The sequence below is a fragment of the Hypomesus transpacificus genome, chromosome 5, assembly GCF_021917145.1.
Source record: "Hypomesus transpacificus isolate Combined female chromosome 5, fHypTra1, whole genome shotgun sequence".
NCBI classification, from domain to species: domain Eukaryota; kingdom Metazoa; phylum Chordata; class Actinopteri; order Osmeriformes; family Osmeridae; genus Hypomesus; species Hypomesus transpacificus.
The window spans coordinates 4,943,058-4,965,534 of record NC_061064.1 but is presented as its reverse complement, the minus strand read 5'-3'; the positions used below and the strand labels follow the sequence as shown (position 1 = coordinate 4,965,534).

At 41.7% G+C, this 22,477-nt stretch overlaps 4 protein-coding genes across 11 annotated transcripts; 1 reads left to right on the top strand and 3 right to left on the bottom strand.

Moving 5' to 3' along the window:
- Nucleotides 1-2,416: 2,416 nt before the first annotated feature.
- Nucleotides 2,417-4,846, top strand: LOC124467947 (protein FAM3B-like). Of its 5 annotated transcripts, none has more exons than XM_047020474.1 (8): nt 2,417-2,499; nt 2,806-2,961; nt 3,057-3,186; nt 3,481-3,533; nt 3,671-3,721; nt 3,916-4,003; nt 4,270-4,402; nt 4,581-4,846. In XM_047020474.1, the coding sequence occupies exons 1-8, from the start codon at nt 2,469-2,471 to the stop codon at nt 4,662-4,664; spliced, it is 726 nt and encodes a 241-aa protein (XP_046876430.1). In that variant the 5' UTR covers nt 2,417-2,468; the 3' UTR covers nt 4,665-4,846. The 5 variants fall into 5 exon arrangements, 4 of the variants coding, with proteins under 4 accessions (XP_046876430.1, XP_046876432.1, XP_046876431.1 ...); XM_047020476.1 differs by having other exon boundaries at nt 2,425-2,499; nt 2,920-2,961; XM_047020475.1 differs by lacking the exon at nt 2,417-2,499 and adding an exon at nt 2,562-2,683 and having other exon boundaries at nt 2,920-2,961.
- Nucleotides 3,546-11,445, bottom strand: tmprss2 (transmembrane serine protease 2). 4 transcript variants are annotated; one of them, XM_047020467.1, is made up of 15 exons: nt 10,911-11,445; nt 10,084-10,287; nt 9,833-9,864; nt 9,355-9,556; nt 9,108-9,203; nt 8,707-8,823; nt 8,441-8,570; nt 7,433-7,540; nt 7,254-7,297; nt 6,782-6,950; nt 6,143-6,315; nt 5,840-5,935; nt 5,381-5,523; nt 5,026-5,175; nt 3,546-4,918 (listed from the first exon to the last, which is right to left on the bottom strand). In XM_047020467.1, exons 3-15 carry the CDS (start codon nt 9,845-9,847, stop codon nt 4,910-4,912), a joined length of 1,452 nt encoding a protein of 483 aa, XP_046876423.1. In that variant the 5' UTR covers nt 9,848-9,864; nt 10,084-10,287; nt 10,911-11,445; the 3' UTR covers nt 3,546-4,909. The 4 variants fall into 4 exon arrangements, with proteins under 4 accessions (XP_046876423.1, XP_046876424.1, XP_046876425.1 ...); XM_047020468.1 differs by having other exon boundaries at nt 10,084-10,201; XM_047020469.1 differs by having other exon boundaries at nt 10,084-10,164.
- Nucleotides 11,446-11,541: 96 nt separating this feature from the next.
- On the bottom strand, nt 11,542-17,402 carry acat1 (acetyl-CoA acetyltransferase 1). The gene is made up of 12 exons (XM_047020472.1): nt 17,251-17,402; nt 14,833-14,880; nt 14,593-14,710; nt 14,287-14,382; nt 14,073-14,173; nt 13,672-13,815; nt 13,432-13,582; nt 13,248-13,343; nt 12,929-13,042; nt 12,566-12,630; nt 12,177-12,334; nt 11,542-11,935 (listed from the first exon to the last, which is right to left on the bottom strand). Exons 1-12 carry the CDS (start codon nt 17,299-17,301, stop codon nt 11,815-11,817), a joined length of 1,263 nt encoding a protein of 420 aa, XP_046876428.1. The 5' UTR covers nt 17,302-17,402; the 3' UTR covers nt 11,542-11,814.
- Nucleotides 17,403-17,713: 311 nt separating this feature from the next.
- mmp30 (matrix metallopeptidase 30) lies at nt 17,714-21,149 on the bottom strand. Its single transcript, XM_047020278.1, has 10 exons — nt 20,862-21,149; nt 20,377-20,621; nt 20,043-20,191; nt 19,778-19,903; nt 19,515-19,676; nt 19,141-19,336; nt 18,798-18,928; nt 18,545-18,704; nt 18,325-18,428; nt 17,714-18,196 (listed from the first exon to the last, which is right to left on the bottom strand). The coding sequence occupies exons 1-10, from the start codon at nt 20,964-20,966 to the stop codon at nt 18,093-18,095; spliced, it is 1,482 nt and encodes a 493-aa protein (XP_046876234.1). The 5' UTR covers nt 20,967-21,149; the 3' UTR covers nt 17,714-18,092.
- Between the last annotated feature and the right edge of the window lie 1,328 nt (nt 21,150-22,477).

The following is a 22,477-nucleotide window of genomic DNA, read 5'->3' as shown; positions in this document are numbered from 1 at the left end:
TTTCACTTTTGATTGTATTGCATGTATGGATATTTGATTGTATGTATGAAAAGGGCCAGCATTGGCTGTGTTGACACGAGTATACTGCTTCGCTTTTGCTTTAAATCACACGTTAAAAGAGGTGCAGAGAACAGGGCCATCTCAGAAAAGACCTTTCATACAGATGTCTGAAAGATGATACATTATCAATGAGGGTAATGGGTAACACTTCATAATTATACATTTTATGGTAGCAAAAATCTTGAGAAGTCATGAAAGCATTCATAGATAATTAAATGCAATCAATTGTAAGTTAACCATTGCTTAATATTTTGCGGACTATTGATAAATCAACAACATGTGCTAATTGTTAGTTTACAGCAAATGCTAGCCACTTACAAAGAAAAGTTATAAGAAAGTGTTACAGCAAATAGGAACAGTGAAGTGCAACAGAAATGTAGACGATAAACATAAATGTTCTTGTTGCCGGTCGGTGTAGAAAGATACCAAATGAAGTCCTCGTCGTATACTAATGCTGAGAATTGTGGGAACGTATTCTCCCGTATGACCTTTGGTCTGTTTACATTGTTTAAGACCACGGCAAACAACCCTAGGTGGGGCTGGCCAAGCTGCACCCCTGGCTCAATACTGGTTGACCTACAAAACCAGTAAGAGTGCTGATGTTCACCACAAGCACATAATTCTGGCGTGTCGTAAAGACTCACACTGCTCCGAGACTCTATGAGGCTTGACGCGTGACATCGACCTCACGAAAGAACGGAAGGGAAAAAAATAAACCCATAACTGCCCAGTAACAGGCCGATCTTTCCTCATTGGCTGTGGAGGAATGTACGTTGGATGGATCGTAGCCTTTGGACTAAACGACACATGCAGTTTTGATCTATACACACACAGGCAGGCTTACAGTAATGTGCACATGCACTCACACACAGACACAACCAGACACACAAACACACACATACACACACATACACACACAGACACAACCAGACACACATACACACACATACACACACTGACACAACCAGACACACATACACACACAGTCGCACACAGTGCTGGTGAGAAGCAGGAATCATAGTCAGTTTCGTAACCGGCAACTCTTTCAGCTCTATCAGAATATGATAATAATGATGGAGGAGTCATGAAAATCTATATTCTGTAAGGTTGATAGGTTTCCATTCATATAACTCAAATGTTGTTTTGCTTAATCTCCTGCAAATGCAAACCATTTTCAAAAAGCCCAAATCAGAAAGACGGAAGACAACGAAAAGGAAAGTTGCTGTCATCCTTTATTTCACTGGAACACCATTCTGCAGTTCCAATACCAGTGGATTTATTCTGGTCACATTGTAACCAAACTAGTCATAGAGCAGCATGCCTTTCACCCTCCAGACACAACGTGATGGTTCTGAGTCACGCTGAGCCGCTTCCTGTGTCTCTCCTGTGGACCGTCACGCTCCCGTGTGGTCAGTGTGTGTGTGTGTGTGTGTGTGTGGGGGGGGGGGGGGGGGGGCACAGTTCTGTACTTAAACATGCAACACAAACCCTGCTCCTACATATTCTAAAGGTACCGCGGAGCCCCCTGTAGCACGCCAGCACTGCCACTCGTGTACGCGGAGGGCTCATTTAGCGGTCGTTGAGCGTTTGTTTGTCAACACACCAGGGTTCCATTGCCTTCCCACGCCTCGTTGAGTCGTTTGAGAGGCAACGGAAAAAGCAAATAGATGAGAGGCGGTCCCCCGGTTGGGATGATGCGACAAGGGCCCTCACGGTAAACGGGCATCTATTCAAATGAGTGGCTAATTGCAGCATCTGTTAACCCATTGAAGAGGTGTCAGTGCAGTGTCATGGGTCTGTTAATTGGTACAAACAGGTAGCAGATGCAGGCTCGGGGCCTGAGCATCTGCCAATTAGCAAGCCAACCTCCATGAGCAGTGATTAGGCAACCATGCTGATGGAAAGGAGAGAAGAGGAGAGGAGCGGAGAGGGCAAATTGTGGCCATGGAAGAAGGGGGGGGATAAAGTATTGGCGTGTGTGCGTGTGTTGTACTCTCTCAATAATAGCTAATAAACAGTAAATATATAAATCCTTCTAATGTACCTGAAGTTGTGAGACAGGTAAAGAAATGGGATCTGTGTTCTTTTTTTTCAAGGATCCATAAAACGCTTTTGTTTTGCAAATGTTAGAACACCCCCTTCAGGTAAAGTTGAGTAATGCACAAACGTCTGTATCTGAACAGTGACCTTTATCATTAAATGTTTTAAATTAAACTGAATGCCACTTTCTTGCAGAGCATTTAGGAATATGTTATCATGTTCAATACTTTTAAACAAAGTATTGGGTATTCAACTGTTTGTTTTGACCCATTGCACCTGTCCTGCAGGGAAAAAGGTTTTATGGCCCTCTGTCATCATGGGTGGGTAAAGAGTAAGGAAGCACGAACAGTAACCTGATAAAGGGAGCCATGGCAGCCTGCTCTTCTCGTCATTTGTGGAGTAAGTTGTACCGTAACACTACGCAAACAATTCTTACTAAGGTAAGAATTACCGAATGATTGGAAGAAAATCTAATACTTTTACCGTAGTGGGTATTGGAAAGGAGGGAAATGAGAGTACCACAGGAAAGGTTGTGAAATCACTCTCTAGGAAATGAAAGCAAGCAACAGCCCCCCCAAAAAAGGCATGTGGATTTCCTTGTATTTCTCTGTTGTTTAATGTGAAGTTTACATGAATGTGTGTGTGTATGTTTGTGTGTTCTATGTATGTGTGTGTGTGTGTGTGTGGGGGGGGGGGGGGTTACAGATTTCCTAAGAACTGCAGGGTTTGTTTTCTGCTGTGTTTTCGCCTGGTACTTTGGAACTGCAGCTTCCGATTTAGTCTGTGAATGGTCTAACAACCGGTTAATCTCTGCGTCAGTGGCTAGACTCTACGACGACACTAGACCTCAACAGAAACCAGGTAAGACCAGGACTCTGTTTGGCATTCCGTACATTTAATTTCAACTTCTTAAACTGCATGGCAGAAATGCATAGCAGAAATTGTTCTGTTTAAAGCTGGAGTTCCTGTGCCAAGGAGACAGAAGTGCAACCGTTGGTCCGAGTGTCCACATGGGAAGTTTGCCTTCCAGATACTTAGTGGTGGAGGGATCCAAAAACAGCCCAAAATCTGTTTTGAGAATGCAATGTCAGTGTTGAGTAATGACTTAATCCTTGTGTTATCTTCGGGTCATTCTGACCCATCACCCATTGGGACCCACCGTCGTATTGCGACAACTTTACCGCATACAAAAACAAGTGAAGCATTTTCTTTTAACCGTTGGGCTGTCTCAGACCCCCCCACATTGTGAAGGTTAAAATAAAATAATTTGTATTTGTTTTAGTATTGGGTAAAATTGGGTTAATTGGTTTAAAAAATACAGTTAGCCTTCCTCCAAACCAAAATGTTAAGTCTGTAAAGTGATCTTTATTGTTTCCCAAGGATTATTGATGGACATAATGCTGGTAGAGGGATCAACATTGCAGCAGTTGATGGTAACAAATCGCTTTGTTATCTATACAAATGGCACATTTTTCCAACTATTTCCTCATGTCATGTGAACACTGTGAACACTTTGAAGACACACCTTGATGTGGCCCATCCTCATTTGGAAAACATGTTGTCCACACAGCATCATCAGGAGAGAAGATAGACAGTGCTTCTTTTAACATGTGGCAAGGAGGTACAGCTACAACACTATGCTATAACAGCCACAAACAAATGTATGTTTGGTAGTCAAAACTTAAACTTAAAATTTTACTATTTCTGTTTATAGATATCTAAATTAGTAATAGAGTCACTCATTACTGGGTCCCAACCTACCAACTCCTTCACATTACTTTCTCACGTGGCTGACGATTTCTTGTTGTCTTGTAGATAACTCCGGGGCATTGATCAACTTCCTCCACAAGATTTCTAATGGCTCTTTTATACTAATGGCAACTTATGATGAGGGAAGCACCAAGTATGTTTAACATCTCCATGACGAACTGTTGTAGTTAGAGTTGTAGTTAGAGACATATATACACAATTTTCTAATCAAGGATGTTTGTTTCGCCCATGAAAAACCATCCTGTTTTACATAAAAAGACTTTGTATACCCTATTATGAAATACTTATATAACACTTAAATCTTAGGCCTGTGCTAAGTTAGCCTAACGCCTATTGCTTAATTCATTACCAACAACAATATCTGCAAGCTTCTCTCAAAGACCTTTTCTTTCCTCAAAGGCTGAAGCCAGAAGCAAAGAAGGAAATAGAAAGCCTAGGAAGCACTATCATTGGAAAAATTGGCTTTCGTTCCAGCTGGGTCTTCTTTGGGTCTAAAGGATTCCCTATTCCTGAAGACATTAAAAAAGAAAAGGTAAAGGCTACTGTACACTAATATGTAGATTTGTAGTTTGTTCTTCCTTTCGCCACCTGGAAATGCAGGATAAAGTACTACTGTATCACTGCTGATAATATTCTACTGGGCCCACAGAATGTACACCTTTGTTGTGACAATGAGAGGGACAGTGACAGTTTTGTTGTTGGTTTCACAGATACTCTACAGTAACAGGAAGACTAACAGATACCCAGGCTGGCCTGCAGAAGTACAGATTGATGGATGTGTTGGGCACATTTAAAAATAATATTCTTAATTAATGGTTTTTTTTACTGAATGAGAATTATTTTGAATTAGAATGAGACACATGCTCATCAAACTACTTTTGGCAGTATACAACTTTTATAAATACTTTGTAATCTCATAAGGGTCATCAAATAAGTCAAATAATATACAGTATCTTTATCAAACATGGAAAAAATACACTTTCCCCTAAAAATTCAAGTCAACAGGCACTGGAATGTTCCATGTTCATTGGCATCTCCATTAGTTGTTCTGTAAAGATAGATGTAGAACTAATAAAACAAACATATTGCAAAGTAATGTACTTAATGTAACTGTCTGATATTTTCAATTGCAGTTTTTGTGATTTAACCTTTTACCTTTAGTTGTGTATATGTCCAATCAAGAAAATCGGTTACATTTCCATAAATTCCTGGCTTGTTCCTAAGTGCACACCCTATTCCCCAGCTAGTGTCCCCAACCAGCCACCATAGAACGTCCTTGACGACAAGAGGTCCTCCACTGTCCCCCTGCAGCACACAACACAAATTATTATTATTATGGGATTATAACTAGAAATACAATTACGGTACTATAGCTAATTTGTGTGTGTGTATATAGAGGTGTGTATGTGTGTGTGTGTGTGTGTGTGTGTGTGTGTGTATATAGGTGTGTGTGTGTGTATATAGGTGTGTGTGTGTGTGTGTATATAGGTGTGTGTGTGTCTTATCTGACCTGACATGAGTCCACCCCTCCTGACAGTTTTCCAGCACAGATCATGGAAGCGGCCACCTGTCCTCCATATACTTCTGGTCTGTTACAGGTAGCGGTCCTGTATATAGTCACCTGGGCCTGCATCAGGTTGTTGGAGGCTGACTCTGGAGTTGAAAACCAATATCATTATTGTTTCATTATATATTTTTGTGTTATGATAGCTGGATATAATGGTGAGAATTATATAGGATGGTTGTTCAAGTAACCAATCCCTGTTGTCACTGCTTTGTCAAAACATTCAGAATGACAACTGTACATGATGTCTGATCCTTGCATGCTCTTGATTAGTTTAACCCACGAAATTGACACTGGCAACTCAGCCCCAAAAGAGCCCATTTATTTTAAGCTAGTTTTGTTGTAGTTTCCCCAAGTCTAATCAAAGTGGTTGGAAGAATGAGTGATGTATGCATTCTGGTGTACCTCCACTCCTCAAAGACCCCCATCCAGAGATCCAGGCTTGTCTTTCAGGAGTCAAGTCCAACCCAACGTTGGGCAAACAAACTGGTCTCACCGTATCTAACACATAAGAGAGTACATGGAGTTGGAGCACTCAACCTTTGGATCAATTTGAAGAATGTTTAACTTGTGTATTTATTTTATATATAAAAAATACAAATAAAAACTGTTCATCCATGATTCAAATACAACGTGAAGATTTGAGTTATTACTGTATCTGTGTATATGTCTAATGCGCATGAACTTTTGAACTAGGCAAGTGCTTACCTGACATTATTAGAGGCCTGGAGAGTTTCATCAGAGCAACATCATTGTCATTGGTGTTTTGGTCATACTTTTCATGAGCAATGATACGACTGACTGAATTGCCAGGGGCAGAGTACATCTCATACAAGGTCAAATAGCCAGCGTACACTGTCCAAAGACCAGGACTGGAAAACCTACCAATGACATGAAGGAATAATTAAATAACAATGTGAGACCAATAATGTTAAACATCATGAGAAATCCAGCTTCAACCGAAGCCATACTTGAAAACCGGCTACAAGACAAACACTCATACGTAGCATCAAGTCCAATAATCAGGGTTGACCTCTCAGAGAGCAATCCAAGACAGCTACGTTTGGGTTACCCCCCTCCAAGAAAGAATTCATCCCATTTTAAGGAGCAGACGGAAGGCCAAGTAACAAAGTCAGACTCACTTCTCCACACAGTGAGCTGCAAGTAACAAAGTCAGACTCACTTCTCCACACAGTGAGTTGCAAGTAACAAAGTCAGACTCACTTCTCCACACAGTGAGTTGCAAGTAACAAAGTCAGACTCACTTCTCCACACAGTGAGTTGCAAGTAACAAAGTCAGACTCACTTCTCCACACAGTGAGTTGCAAGTAACAAAGTCAGACTCACTTCTCCACACAGTGAGCAGCTGTGAGGATCCACTCCGAGCTGATAATGGAGCCCCCACACAGGTGCTGGCCCTGGACCTGCAGGCTGACCTGCCATGGCCAGGCACCCCTGGCTGCTACCTCCCCCCCTACGATGCGGGTCCTGGGGGCCGCGGTGCTCACCCCACAGTCTGGAGACACACAAACAATCATTACCAAACGCAACCAAACGGCATAGGTCTGTCATTTAAATCTGACCTCTAGCAGAAAAACACGATTCCTCCATCTGCTACAGGGTACACAGGGTCGTGTGTTGAGGTATTGCCTCTGCTGCTCTTTCTCTCAAGCCTTGAGCATTCCACCGCAAAACCAAACCTCGTTTAAAGGACAGTTTTCTAATTCCCCATTAATAGCACCTTTGGGAGTATGTACTATGCTCCTAACCTCATGTGTCATGTGACAGGATGTGAGACAGCAGTACTGTAATAACTCACCTATGCACCGTAGACTGACTGCTCTGTTGGCTTGGCAGGAATTACTGGAAGAAGAAACATCCAAGTGAGGGCTTAATTTGCCTGTACAGAACATTCTGATCCTGTATATGAGTCCTTCACGATGCAGTAGGAATATCTATAGAAAAAAGGACTTTGACTGAGAAAAGTAATCAACTTACGTGCTTAGTTGTGCCTGTACATTAGGGCCCGGGTAAGAACCAGGATTCAATGTCAGATAGCCGTTATAGGAGGCAGAGCTTACTGAGGTAGAACTGACATAACTCTCCCTGAAGAGAAAAACAGGTACATGGTCAGCACACACTTGAAAACTGGTACACATTATTTAGACACTATACACTTTATATATCTTATGGAAACTGTTACACATTATTTAGACACTATACACTTTATATATCTTATGGAAACTGTTACACATTATTTAGACACTATACACTTTATATATCTTATGGAAACTGGTACACATTATTTAGACACTATACACTTTATATATCTTATGGAAACTGTTACACATTATTTAGACACTATACACTTTATATATCTTATGGAAACTGGTACACATTATTTAGACACTATACACTTTATATATCTTATGGAAACTGGTACACATTATTTAGACACTATACACTTTATATATCTTATGGAAACTGGTACACATTATTTAGACACTATACACTTTATATATCTTATGGAAACTGGTACACATTATTTAGACACTATACACTTTATATATCTTATGGAAACTGGTACACATTATTTAGACACTATACACTTTATATATCTTATGGAAACTGTTACACATTATTTAGACACTATACACTTTATATATCTTATGGAAACTGTTACACATTATCAGCACAGTGTGTGATCTGTCATGGAGCTCATTTACATTTAGTCATTTAGCAGACGCTCTTATCCAGCAACTTACAGTAAAGTACAGGGACATTCCCCACCAGGCAAGTAGGGTGAAGTGCCTTGCCCAAGGACTGGAAGGATTTTTCATGGCCAGGAATCAAACCGGCAACCTTCTGATTAATAGATCTAGACCTTTTGGTCTAGATCATTTACTTGTGTGATCATGCAATCACTTGGCCTTTGGACATGTTTTTGTGTTGAACAAAGTAATGCTGCCACACCTAAACACAGGGTTTCTCAGAAGGCTGACTCACTTTTTGTACCCAATCTGCTGGCATGTAGCTTGACCGTATTGGTCGTTCCAGAAGTCAGAGCAGACAGGCTTCCATGTCTGGCTCTCTGACGAGTACCCCTGCAGCAGGAAGTTTGTTCCATGGAGACGAACTGGGGAGCACAGATTGATGTTGGGAAAATAATTCAAAATTGTAATCCTATTCACAGTCAATGATATCTGGTGTACATGTGGCATATGGCCAGACAGGGCTCAACAAGAGTGCGATGCTAGAAAAAGGATTCTTACAGCATTTCGATTCATCTTCTCCATTTGGGCAGTGGTCTACGCCGTCGCACCACTGGGAGGCACTGAGACACTTGCCTTTGTTCCCACAGGACTTTCCCACCAGACACTGGTACCACACTGGGAGAGAACACACAGGAGACATGGCTTAGACATCCCTACTCTGACATCCTCCGCATCAGACGCTCACACACGTCATACGGTGCTTCACGTCCGTGTTCAAAGTCAATTCATGAATTTATGAATTGAAGGAAGATTCATGAATCGTCTTTTTGGTGTGTTTGAGAAAAGGATGTTCTCCAGAGGACAGCTCTGAGTTAGATGACACCCGTCAGTATGAATGTCATGCGAGTGTATGCTTTGACAGGTAGTAAGGTGCTATGTCGGGATTGACAAGTACGTACCAAAGTACCAGATCAGTACTCCTATCACAGCTAGGATAAACAGGAGGATTATGACAGTGCACACTGCTGTTTTGCAGCAACTGTTCTTTCGGCCCGCTGAAAGAGAAGGGGTCAAAGCACACTGAGATCAACAGTGGCCCTGAACCTGAGGTAAACACTTGCCTGTATGTCCATTTACTGATTTGTTTATGGCAACATGTCACACTGCCTTGCTTTCTAAAAGTTTTTATATTTTGAATTTGCAAACCTTTCCTGGTGTGTGGGGGAGGTTGGACAGGAGTCATGGTTTGGTGTGTGTTGATGGGCTGTGGTGGGTACACTGGAACAGCAGAGGAGTGGTAGCTGGTCGTTCCAGCTGGAGGCGCATATGGGGGGGGTCTCCCCTCCCCACTTTGAAACCCATAATTGATGTACTGTGGGCCATTTGTGCGCCCAGGCTGAGGACCGGGCTGTGGACAAATATAACACAATGTAATAAAAAGTACACACTGAGTTGAAGTTATGTTCCAGTTCATTATTATGTATACACGGTATTAGTGTATAGGACATCCCTCTGTGACATGCTTGGATAGGTACTACATATACTGAACTGTGAAATGTTCATAACTTTCAGTTGGAGAAAACGTCTAACGTCATTCGAACACTGGTGCTCCGGAACCTACGTTTATTTTCCTGTTCATGAACATCAGTTAAAAACGTACACTAGATTGTAAGATGAGATTTACCTGATAATATGCCATGTTGACAGTTCTTGTTTCTATTCGAAACATGACAAACAAGGAAAAGAAAAGTAGAGCAAATATTAATATAAATTCAATTCTAAGTAGCACACCATTTCATTGATTGACAGTTACCAAGACACCGTGTTTACTCTGCACACATTTCATTCCTCTCATCCTCATGAACCATGATAAAGTTACTAATAAGTTACAAATAAGTTATATATAAGTTATAAAAAAAATCTAAGAATCAATACCTCACAAGAAATGTTCCTTTCGTGTCTTAGCTCGATATCCTTCTTCTCTGCCTTCTCTGTCTAACTCAGTCCAGTCTTCCACTGTGCCAGGTAATCAACAGCCATGACCACACCTTCCCTGTGTGTGCATAGGCTGACCACTCAGGCTGTTCAAGTATTCCAGCCATTAAAAAGGTTGTGTTCTTTTTCTAATGATGAAATGAACTTCACAGGAAGAACCATGTGATATGGAAGTTATTGTTCTATGTATGATTACATGAGGAAGTTGTGGCAGGTCATTGCAAAGGTTTCACTGAACTGTAGTCATAGTCTGTACAGTCGTTACAGGTATTTTAGTTTCACTGGCTCTAATATTTGCACTTTTATGACATGGTTTATGGTTTATGACGTGATACGAAAAGCAGTGTCACTATACACTAATTGATAGAAGAAAAAGGAGTGTTGTGCATTATAAAAAATGATCAATTATAAACAGGACAATAAAGTTAAAGTAAAAATACACTCAGACTCAAAAATACAATCAGGTCAACCCTGATTATTGGACTTGATGCTATGTTTGAGTGTGTGTCTTGTAGGCAGTTTTTGTTTTACTAAAACATTGCCTTTTTGGTTCATTTGTCAGTAAAGTGGCACATAAAAAACGTTCCCACTTAGTTTCTCATGGCATGAAAACAATGACACAGTTTAGTCCTGAAGCAGCAACTCATAAAGTATCCATCCATGGAATCAGGGAAACAACTGGAATTACACTTTATATTCTTAAAGACCCTTGCTCTCTTGTGGTGACACTAGAAAAGACAGAGAAAAGAAATTTAACAGATTCCTACCGGCTTACGTGATGGTCTTCTCTTTCTGCCAATACGAACATTTCCGGATGTGTTAATCGATAACCAGGTGAAACATCATGGCCCATTTCTTCAGTCACAATGGGGATTGGACATGTCTGTAAACAAAACTGAGACCACAGGCCTTTGTCGCAGTTGCAAAACTCCCTGTCAATAGTTAACCTAATGGATGCCATGTTCTCTGGCAGAGAAAGGAGGACAAATATATAAAGGCAGGGCAACACTTGACTGTTCATTTGGATGGGATTTCAGTCAAATGTTGAAGTGAGTCATTGTTCATTTATCTTTAGAAGCACACTTTCCCATATTCAGATCCACTCCCATTCCAATCAACATCAGATGGTTGAAGAAAAACAGTGGTTATCACCCCACAGCACCCTCTTGTGGCCCAAATGTATAACAGGGAGGAAAACCTACAATGACAAGAAACGAACCTGTTCAAACAAGGCCTTAATAGATTTACAATACTCCAATGGGATAGATTTACCATTTGCATGATTACATATTTTACTACTATATATAGGTCATGTTAAGTGATACCTTAAGCAATGGGATTCCTATTTTACCAGTAGTAAGCCAAACCATCTCATATCATAACACAACAATACATACATCATTCATAAAAACTATTTATTCATCCTATTCATAAGTCCAAAAGTTCAACGGTAACCAGAAGTTATTTGCACACAGGAGTGTCTCAAACATGGAGTCATAATAATATCTGTTTGCATACAGTCATCTAGCCACAGTCACCTTTCAGGTACAGAGTTTGCTTCAGATAAATGACAAAGTGCTTGGAGTATTGTCATCTCAACCGAGTACATCGATGAAACTTTCTCCAGGCAGTCCTGATGAGGACGCAGGAGTGAGTGGAGCGTGAGGTTTCCTACAGCTTCTGGATTAGGATGGAGGAGGCTCCACCCCCACCGTTGCAGATCCCGGCGAGGCCGTACTGGCCGGCCTCCAGGTGGTGCACCATGTGTCCCACAATTCTTGTCCCTGACATCCTGTGTGGGGTGGGAAATAAACTAAAGGTTGTCACATTCGTTTCAAACATGTATGTGTCTCTTCTTTTCAACAACAAAGGGCCATCTGTATTCTTCATGAAGGCAATACATTTTATAATGCATACTGTATTCAAAGTTTTTCACCTATGAAATGGGTTGCCGTGTATGCCAACTTTTTATTAGTATTCCATCTGTGTCAACAGACTGACATCTGTTAGAGGTACAGGTTGGGTCTGCTTACCCAATAGGGTGTCCAAGAGACACAGCCCCTCCATTGACGTTGACCTTGGCGGGGTCGATGTCCAGCATCTTGATGTTGGCCAGGACCACCACGCTGAAGGCCTCGTTGATCTCCCACATGGTGATGTCCTCCTTCTTCACTCCACCTGCTTCCAGCACCTGTAGGGACCACACACACACACACACACACCTCATGAAAAGTGCCAGTGCCATTTCCATCTCTGACGCACAGCAGGACTTTCATATGGCTGCTGTGCACTTCCCCTTGCTGCTGTTCCTAATGGTGATATCCTGTTAGCTCTAACACTGTGAGATGCCGTGAGGGCTGTTCTAGAACAGAGTTGTTCTCTTGGAGGGATCATCGGTGAAATGGACCATGCTCCAACTTACCTTCGGTACAGCAAATGCAGGAGCAATAGGGAAGTCAATAGGGGCAACGGCAGCATCAGCAAATGCTGGGGATAGGAGAACAGAACAGCTAATTAGGGTCTACACTCTAAGTAAACAAAATAATCCTGCAACTCGACAAACCAGGTCAGTCTGACCCTGAATGAGGCTCATCAGTTTAACCTTAATGGTAGTAGAGAATTAAGGTCGAAGTTCATTTTGAGACCCAGGAAAAGCTCCTGTCCCAAGTGTCTATTCTTTACAAACACCCTGTGCCACAGCATTCTTGTAACCTCAGCCTGGGTTGTTCTGCGCATGTATTTAAGTGGATATATGTGTGTGTGTGTGTGTTTCTAAGAGCCTTACAGACGATCCTGGCCAGTGGAGTGACGTTGAGTCTCTTTACTGCGTCTGCAGTCATGAGTACCAGAGCAGCCGCACCATCGTTCAGCGTGCTGGCATTGGCTGCAGTTACTGTGCCTGGAATTACAACGACCAATCAGAATGAACCTGTGAATCTCTGCACAGAGAAAGCCCTGTTTTCAATACACACATCAACTGAGGTTCACGTCTCGGTCCTCATGCCAATTAAAGCCACAGTACCTATATTTGTGTAATTCTCATCACTTAATATTCTCTTCAACGTGCAAAGCACCGATTCAGGGATGTTTTTCTCCTTATTTACCGTTCTCTTTCTGGAACACAGCCCTCAGCTTGGCGACTTTGCTGAAGTCCACACGCCTCCACTCCTCATCCTCTGCCACAACAACGTCCGGCTTGCCTGTTTGGTAAACAGTGCAGTATGTGGTACGTGCTTCTAACCACAGAGATTCCAGCCGGGGAGAAAATATATAACTATCCGTGTTTACCTCTCTGGGGGATGCTGACAGGTACAATCTCTCTGGCGAGCACCCCAGCTTCCCACGCTGCTTTGCTGCGGGTGTAGGAGCTGATGGCGTAGGCATCCTGCTCTTCCCGGGTGATCTGGCTGTTCTTGGCTGTGTTTTCGGCACAGTTTCCCTACAGCAAACGAACAGAATGGTACCGTTACTTCATAGACCGGTGGACCTATTTCTCCATTACACCGCCACATTAAGACAGAGCAGTACCATGTGGAACTTGTTGTAGACATCGGTGAGGCCGTCCTTCACGATGATGTCCTCCACCTTCAAGCCTCCGTAGGATGGGGTGTCTCTCCCCATCACGTAAGGGACGTTTGACATGCTCTCCATACCGCCGGCCACCATCACATCCTGACACCCAGGAAACAACACAGATCCAGTTAGTCAAATCATTTCATCGTCCTATTTCAGACACAAATTGACATGAGATAAATGTAGGGGTGACAGAAACGGAAAGTTATACAAACTGTGCAATTGGCCAGTTTGGATTCTGTTATCCACAACCATAATCTGATATGTTAGTTAGGAAAAGTGATTAAAAATAAATACATTAAAATAAACTGTTCAGGTTTTTGATCTCTGTATTATATTTGTATTTATACATATACCTGGTGGCCACACATTAGACTTTGAGCAGCCAGCATCACAGACTTCATTCCTGAGGCACAGACTTTGTTGATGGTTGTTGCTGGAGTGGAGAGGCTTAACCCTAGAAAGGCAAATTGTGTATAGGACCGGTTACAGTACGAGTTACACAGATCAAGTGTAAGCGGTTATCTGTGTGTGAGTGTGTGGAAGCTTGCATGGATTCTCTGATTTTACCTGCTCCCAGTAAGGCTTGTCTGGTGGGGGCTTGTCCCTCCCCTGCCTGCAATACGTTGCCCATGTATACTTCCTTCACCTCCTCTGCTGGTATACCTAAACACAGAGAGCATCCCATCAGGTCCCTGCACACACCTAGCTTCATCAAGCATGAAGATTAACCTTTCTACTTAGGTTAAATTTGCAGCATTTGTAGTTTTGCCATTGTAAAAGGGCATAACTACTGTCAGTGAATCAATTACAGAATTTCAACTATCAGATTCATTTCAAATAGTTATGCTTTCTTTGTTTCGGTTCCGTTCCTACCTGCTTTTTCGACAGCTCCTTTGATGGCAATGGAGCCCAGCTTGGTGGCAGGTACTGCTGACAGGCTTCCTCTGAACGACCCCATTGGGGTACGGACCGCACTAACGATGAACACTTCCTGTGATGGAGCATCAAGGTTTGTATACTATTCATTAGATTTTTGTCAAGGTAACCACCAGTTCAACAAAACTATACAAAACAATGGGACTTAATTCATCTCTATTGCTGTTGTAGACTTACATTTAGTGAAGGGCGAGATGAGTAGGTCCTTGAAAGGTACTTTTGAGTCTGTAAGGGCAGAGGATATTAGACCGTGTTTGATAACACAGCACGCAAGCAGTCAGTAGGAGCTAAATCTTTTTTTGCGTTTTGGACGTCCATATGGACGTCCATAGACTCTGATCTTTGCATGGATGGACGGACGGCGATGCTGTTCAGAGTGCCGTCCATAGAGGGAGCAGATATTTTGGACGGCGATGGATTGAATGTTTAGCAGGCTGTTGAGCTAACAGAACTGCCGAAGGCTACCATAGCATGTAGCTAGCTACATTAACTTTGGATGACTCAATCTTTTGTCAAGTTAATTTGTATGAATTGCATGTTAGTGCAATATTTACGCCTTTATTCTGTTTTTTTTTTACATAATCAGCAGTATGATCTCATGACAATATAGACTTGAAAAACAATATGTTATGGTTTGGGTTTGCCTATAGGCTACATTTATTTTAATTATTTCGAGAATTGTTAATAAAGACTCATTTAAAATGTTAACATTGTGTTATGACCCTATGAAATACATTGCCATTTAGGTCTTTTAAACCGTCAGTTTAAAGTGTTTTATGGGTGGATTTGAAGCCACCAGTCAGTAGCTCCAATCTTGCGCACGAACTTTGCGCACGGAGACAAACGCAAAACAACAAACACTCGCTTGGAGCGGAGACCAATGCAAAACACAATACGATGTGTTGAGCCAAACCAAAGCCGTCAAAGGCTACCATGAATGTAGCTACAGCAACCGTGGATGACTCAATAAGTTTTGTCACGTTATTTTGTATTAATTGCATTTAAGTGAAGGCTATATATTTACGCCTTTATTTTATTTTTAACATACAAAAGTAGGCCAATCAACAATATAATCTCATGACAATACAGACTTGAAAAACAATATGTTATAGGGTTTGCCTAGATATAGGCTACATATATTTTAAATATTTCGAGAATTGTTAATAAAGACTCAATTAAGATTTTAACATTGTGTTATGACCCTATGAAATACATTGCCCTTTAGGTCTTTGAAGCCGTCAGTTTAAAGTGTTTTATGGGTGGATTTGGAGCCACCAGTCAGTAGCTCCAATGTTGCGCACGAACCACTTTGAGCGGAGACAAATGCAAAACGTAATAGCCTATGGGCCTAACACTCCAAATTTTAAATGAGTCTTTATTAACAATTCTCGAAATAATTAAAATATATGTAGCCTATAGGCACACCCAAACCATAACATATTGTTTTTCAAGTCTATATTGTCATGAGATCATACTGCTGATTATGTAAAAAAAACAGAATAAAGGCGTAAATATTGCACTAACATGCAATTCATACAAATTAACTTGACAAAAGATTGAGTCATCCAAAGTTAATGTAGCTAGCTACATGCTATGGTAGCCTTCGGCAGTTCTGTTAGCTCAACAGCCTGCTAAACATTCAATCCATCGCCGTCCAAAATATATGCTCCCTCTATGGACGGCACTCTGAACAGCATCGCCGTCCATATGGACGGCTATGACGCCGTCCAAAATATCTGCTCCCTCTATGGACGGCACGAGGGACGTCCCTGCTAATCCATCGCCGTCCAAAATATCTGCTTCCTCTATGGACGGCACTCTGAACAGCATCGCCGTCCATATGGACGGCTATGACGCCGTCCAAAATATATGCTCCCTCTATGGACGGCACTCTGAACAGCATCGCCGTCCGTCCATCCATGCAAAGATCAGCAGCCATCGCCGTCAGTCTATGGACGTCCATATGGACGTCCAAAACGCAAAAAAAGATTTAGCTGCCTCTCCAAGCAGTGTTGGAAACATGCAAAACCAAGGTAGCTAACGCTAGGTCATTCCATTAAATGAGGGCATTTTGTGTCTCAATAACATATTTGTTTAGACTTAAATTAAACTAAACTCATATGCTGTTTATGTTCTTACATTTGACTAAAGACAGTTATAATGTATCAGTGTTGACTACTTACATAACATGAATAAACATTGAACCTAAGATGGCATGATATCATTTTTTTCCGGACAGTTTACGATGCCCTTAATATGATTAAAAACATTAAATACATTTATCAACTACAAATCTAAAATGTCCTCTTTAAATGGAATCTAGCTAGGTAGCTAGCTAAACGTTAGCTCTTTGTAATGCTATGTTAAAGTCAAAAATATTTGGCTGTAAAACCTACACGTAGGGTCAAGGCAATACAATTATTACAGTTAAGTTCTTCACAATGGGTTTTGTCAGTAAAAGGCAAAACAATAGACTAGAGACCTACGCAGCCTACTTGTACTTATACGTAGCATGTTGTTGGTATAGTATCGTTGAAGAGACCAGTGCTTCTTTCCCTGTAAACTGACCCCAATTAGATCACACAATGCACTTACCAGGTGCCTGCAAAACTGAGTCCGCATGGTTAAAAGTCCACTTGATGACATAATATTATACTGAAAACTGTTCCTAATTGCAGAAGCTGTTTCACCTTCAGCAGTGCAGTGGAGGGCCAAACCAACCAACCAATCAAAGTAAGAGGTGTCTCCTCCTACGTAACTTGCTATGTATTGTGGTCCTTGTAGTTTAATTATCACTCGCGACTTCCACCCATCACTCACAAATGTCATATTACTTCGCAGAGTAAGTCCCATATACCACTCCTTTTTTCAAGCATGAATGGAATGATTGTATTTATTGTAGCTTATATCCAAAGCCATTCATTTAAACTATATCTGGACAAAATGTCAGCCTTCTGGACACTGGTCATTCATTTGTGAAGAAGTTTCAAATAGTTCCTTATTGCTTTGAAAGTACCAAGTCAGTTATGTCAGTTTCCAAATACAAGTTCAAGACAAAATCAAAGTATTTATTACAGATCTGTAAGGTGCAGGTGTCTGATACACTCAAGCTGAGCCTTTCAGAGGACTGGACATAGAATACAGGAATGAAGGGCAGTTAAATAGTATCTCAATATGGGAGGTTTTACTCTCACTAGAAACGTCAGGGCGGTGACAATGAACATAGCTTTGCAAGCTCAGAAAGAAGACGGCACATTCATGGTGCTAGATAGCTTTATTTAGTCTTTAGATTGGCCTCCTAAAAATGGAGCCCCCATCCAGTTGCAAGATTCATTAATGTAATGAGAAAGCAATCGTATTAATTAATCAATATGTGTTCAGGTCTAAAACTTGGAGTATACTGTGATAGTAACCCATGGCTTGGGGGTGCTGATTTCCTAGTAGCAGTTCAGCCACCCGTAGTTAAGCAGAACACGGACCAGTCTCTTTGTTGGGTAATAGTATTCTGTTTGCCTGGCGCCGTCGGAGAAGTACAAGTAACCTGAGGGAACAGGTTTACACAGGTTAGGACAGCGGTACATTGTTTTGCCCTGTGCACCCGTAGAGTTTTGGCTGTTGCTGATTGAGGATGATTGATTCTAGAATACGGAGGCCAACATTATCACTTACCAGCGTTTTCAAAAGCAGCATCCACCTTGTAGCCAATGCCAGGAAAGTCATGGCGGATGTTTCTTGGGTATCCACGGTCCATTTTGCCTCTCCTCTCATTGAAACTGTGGCAACAACATTATATATTTATCCCACCGCAGTGTGGCACAACTCATGTGTTGGCAAAACTCAACTCAAAATCCCTTGATTTTCTGCAAAATTTCCCTCAATGATCACTAACCTCCAGTATCTGCTGTCCACAAACAGGAGTGTCTTTCCAGTGTACGACACATGGACAGCAGCATCTATCTTTTTCACCGATGAGGGAAAGCCAAAGTTGGACAGAGATTTGGGATAGCCTGGGAGCACGGTGTTGCCTCTGATGCCCCAGTAATGATCTCCTAGGGAATGACATGGTTGAAAGAAGATGAGAATCTCTGTGTATTTGTGTGTAACTACACACAAGCAGTGCCCGACATACTGTAGCGTTGTACCTTCAAAGAAGTAGGCTATGTTTCTTTTCTTGTATTCATATGCAGCATCGATGGAGTTGATTTGTGGCCAAATGGATTTCACGGGCCGTGACGTCACACCAGTGGAATAACCATTCCTTTTCCAGAAATACCTTTTCAAACAGAAATATTGTTTCAGTGTGGCAACACGTCCTGACATTCCTGGGATTCTTGAAAATCAACAACAATCTAGTTGTTTTACAATGGGGAAATGTGTAATAACTTATTTGAAGATTTGAACAGTTAGAATTGTGTCAAGAGAATCAATCTTCTCTTTCGGTAGAGTGACTGTTTAGGACAATCGACAGTGCAGTCTGTGTCTCACCCGTTCTTGAAGAAGTAAAGCTCGTTTTGAATAGGAGTTACTGCGTCAAAGACAAGATTCCTGTCGCATCTAACTGGAGGGTCTGGTCTGGGCTCAGGGTTTGGATTGGGTTGAGGTTTGGGTTGAGGTTTGGGATCTGGCTTGGGTTGAGGTTTGGGTTGAGGTTTGGGATCTGGTTGAGATGGTGTTCGAACACCTGAGTAAGGGAGACAACACAAGATTGAGGTTATCTATCTTCGCTGTTCATACTGTGAACAGTCATGATACAAGTGTCATCAAATGAAATGCAAACATCACAATTGAGTAACAAAATCAGCCATGGCTGAATGGAAGTGCCTTCTCCACAAAGTATTCTGACAGTACAAGATGCTTACCATACAAAGCCTGTACTCCACGTGTGTCATCAGCAGGTAGCTTGTAACCCTGAGTTCTCACATATTGATAGGTGGGGAACATCAGGGCTGAGCGGTCACGTGAGTGGTCAAGTCCCAGAGCATGGCCAAACTCATGAGCAGCCACTAAGAACAGGTTGATCCCTGTGGACCGTGAGGAAAACAAGGTGTAAACCATGTGTCTTACGTGGATTAATGTGGAAAAGCATGGAAGTAGAATGCCACCGCTGCTCAGATTCACCTACCTCTGTCGCTTAGAGACCAGGCCTCGTCCTCATCAAAGTGTGTGTCACCCCCTTCACCTTCTCCTGGGGAGCTGGCATGGGCAAGCACCCCACCCGGACCATCAAATGGAGAAAAGTCACCGTGGTCTGGATGTGAGTGTAAAATTGTTGTTTTTCTTTACTGATTTTGATAACTGGAACATAACAGTAGTTCTACAGAGTCTCTATATAGAATAGACTGTATATAGACAGTAGAGTATATATATAGGAGATGAGCAGAACTCACTCCTGGCTTTGAACAGGATCATGATGTCTGCTGTGCCACTGTACATCTGTGTAAAGTCCAGGGGGATGACGTCGCTGTAGAGCTTGAAAGCCTCAGCAATGATTGTATCCACCTGACTTCTGCTCAGGTCTGACGTGTACTCAGTTATCCTAAAGGAAAAAGACATTAACAGTAAGCACCTCCAACCACTCGAGTTCGTTGTAACTTGCATCTTCCATTACTTTTGATATCAAATTTGTTCGTTTTTGATACTTTGCGCAGAAACATTAAATAATCAATATTCATGTCTGGCTATTCCATAAAGGTCTCTAATATCACAAGTGTCTTTATCTACCTGTAAGTAACAACACTTTTCTCCCAGCGGGGTTTTCCCCAGAAGTGTCCGTATCTGGCCAGGTCTGTGACACCGCAGCGGGGCTTAGACATCACCTCTAGGGTATTGGTGTCGAGCTTGCCTGTCACTTCTAGACCAAAGAACTCTTGCATGCTCTCCAAACCCGTCTCAAAGGAACCCACCGTGATCTGTCTGGCTTGTGCGTCAGAAGGACCAGGAATGGAATAGAATTGGGATAGATATACCTGGAAAATATACAGCGAATTGTTCATGTAGAAAATAAAAAATACTTTATCTGAAGAGAAAGTAATGGATTTCTAGAAATGTACACCACCAAATTGTGAACAACTGTCCTTGACCATGCTAGTGGCATGGCAGAAGGCAGCATTATTTAAACTGAAAATTTGATTTAAAAACTTTACTCAATCATAAGACATACATTTAGTAAAATAAGGGAGAAAGTATAGTGTGAATATATGTTTTACCTCTGCTCTTGACTGTTCATCTGGGCTTTGAGTAGTTGTGGGGGCAGCTTCGCACAGAGTCAAAACCACCACAGATATTAACGTAGTAACCATTAGACGCTCCATATTTACAACCTTCTCCTGCTGCCGAAAAGAAGGTCTGGTTACCTCTCACCCTCTCACAGCCTCCTTATATAACCCAACTCTTTGGAATTACACATACAAGAGGGGGTGGAGATGGATGTTGGTTAATTGCCTCAAATTACCCATATCCCTTGTGTAGGTTTTGAGGTGTTCCCCCGCATGGATTGGACAATAAGCTGCATTCCAGGAACTGTCTGAACAGGCCCTACATACGGTAATGATGAATCAACTACGTGAAGTGTGGGATGGAGAGGGGAAGAAGTCAATGAAAGGAAGCTCTGTGATGTGTCGAGTCGGTGATATGAATTTTCAATTTGAGATCATAAGGTTAACACAAGCATGGAACAGGCAGGACTGGCATGACTTCTGGGCAGAGCTCTTTATCAGCAACAAAAACTCAATATTGATCAACTCAATACACTCTGTCAGCAGCAGATGGAGTCCTTGATCCTAATAAGAGTTGAAACTTTGAATAATTGACAATATTGAACTTCAAAGGTGTGAATGGTGTTTATATAATAATGTTAACATTATTTAATAGCCTTCCCAAATCAAATTCTGTGACCAAACACCGGGAGAATCCAGCCCACCAGCACTACCCAGCTGATGGCCCTGAACCCCCCAGAACATTTTTCAACAGACCATTTTATAGATACGACAGTTCTCAAAAGTCATTGGTCCATCCTACAGACATGAAGCTATATCAAATCTCTTCTGTCATTGGTTAAATCCTCAGAACAATACAGTTGAATCCACATTTTCTTCAGAACAACTGTCTCTTCCCCCCAGGTGACAAGAACTCTTTCAGGTCACCCAGACTTCACGTCTCCTAGACTTCATGTATCCTAGTTAGGTGTTATAAAACTACAGGTGGCATATCTACCAAATGAGTCGAATCAACATACATTGTATCAAGCTTCTCAACCAACTGTAAACTTCTTCTAAAACACATTCATTGTACATAGGCCCAACATTTCTTTCACACTCTCTGTCAAAGTTAGATACACAATTGTTACTGTTCTGTGGGTTTTCGGTAGTGTGTACCAGTTTATAATGATTTAGTCAGTGGAAACAGTTACCCTAACTGCTGTAAAGAGTAAGCAAACTATAGTTTTTTCTGATTCTGAGAAGTCATTACTCTGTATATGGTTTTAATAATATACAGAGTTATGCAAGGACCAGCAGTTTCTGAGTTGGAGTTTTAACCTGGGAAAACCCAGAGATAAATGTAACCCTCTGCGTCTGGTGCACATTGTGTCGTCATCAAGATTTCAAATGAATATTCAATAGTCATATTTTGAGGGGTGAATGTGACGTGCAGGGTAACCTGAAGACTACAGCTCAGTCAGGCCCACAACACGGATACATGACCATATATGGTCATATAGTAAATTGTACAATTTGTACAGTTAACTGTATGATTGTGGGAGCCGTGGAAATGGACAGAATCTGAAATATTACAGTTTGGTTGTACTTCATACTGTACAACTCTA

Excerpts from the sequence above, each read along its gene's own strand:
- LOC124467947 (XM_047020473.1), top strand. The coding sequence starts at position 2,766 with ATGTGTGTGTGTGTGTGTGTGGGGGGGGGGGGGGTTACAGATTTCCTA. Across the intron at positions 3,534-3,670 it reads CAACATTGCAGCAGTTGATG|CATCATCAGGAGAGAAGATA; the intron begins GTAACAAATCGC and ends TTGTCCACACAG. Across the intron at positions 3,722-3,915 it reads TTTTAACATGTGGCAAGGAG|ATAACTCCGGGGCATTGATC; the intron begins GTACAGCTACAA and ends GTTGTCTTGTAG.
- tmprss2 (XM_047020467.1), bottom strand. Across the intron at positions 9,204-9,354 it reads TCCCCCACACACCAGGAAAG|CGGGCCGAAAGAACAGTTGC; the intron begins GTTTGCAAATTC and ends CTTCTCTTTCAG. Across the intron at positions 7,541-8,440 it reads CAGCAGATTGGGTACAAAAA|GGAGAGTTATGTCAGTTCTA; the intron begins GTGAGTCAGCCT and ends TTTTCTCTTCAG.
- acat1 (XM_047020472.1), bottom strand. The coding sequence starts at position 17,301 with ATGTCATCAAGTGGACTTTTAACCATGCGGACTCAGTTTTGCAGGCAC. Across the intron at positions 14,383-14,592 it reads AGGAGCTGTCGAAAAAGCAG|GTATACCAGCAGAGGAGGTG; the intron begins GTAGGAACGGAA and ends CTCTGTGTTTAG. Across the intron at positions 13,344-13,431 it reads TGTCAGCATCCCCCAGAGAG|GCAAGCCGGACGTTGTTGTG; the intron begins GTAAACACGGAT and ends TTTACCAAACAG.
- mmp30 (XM_047020278.1), bottom strand. The coding sequence starts at position 20,966 with ATGGAGCGTCTAATGGTTACTACGTTAATATCTGTGGTGGTTTTGACT. Across the intron at positions 20,192-20,376 it reads AAAAGTGTTGTTACTTACAG|GATAACTGAGTACACGTCAG; the intron begins GTAGATAAAGAC and ends TTTTTCCTTTAG. Across the intron at positions 19,337-19,514 it reads TGGAGTACAGGCTTTGTATG|GTGTTCGAACACCATCTCAA; the intron begins GTAAGCATCTTG and ends TCCCTTACTCAG.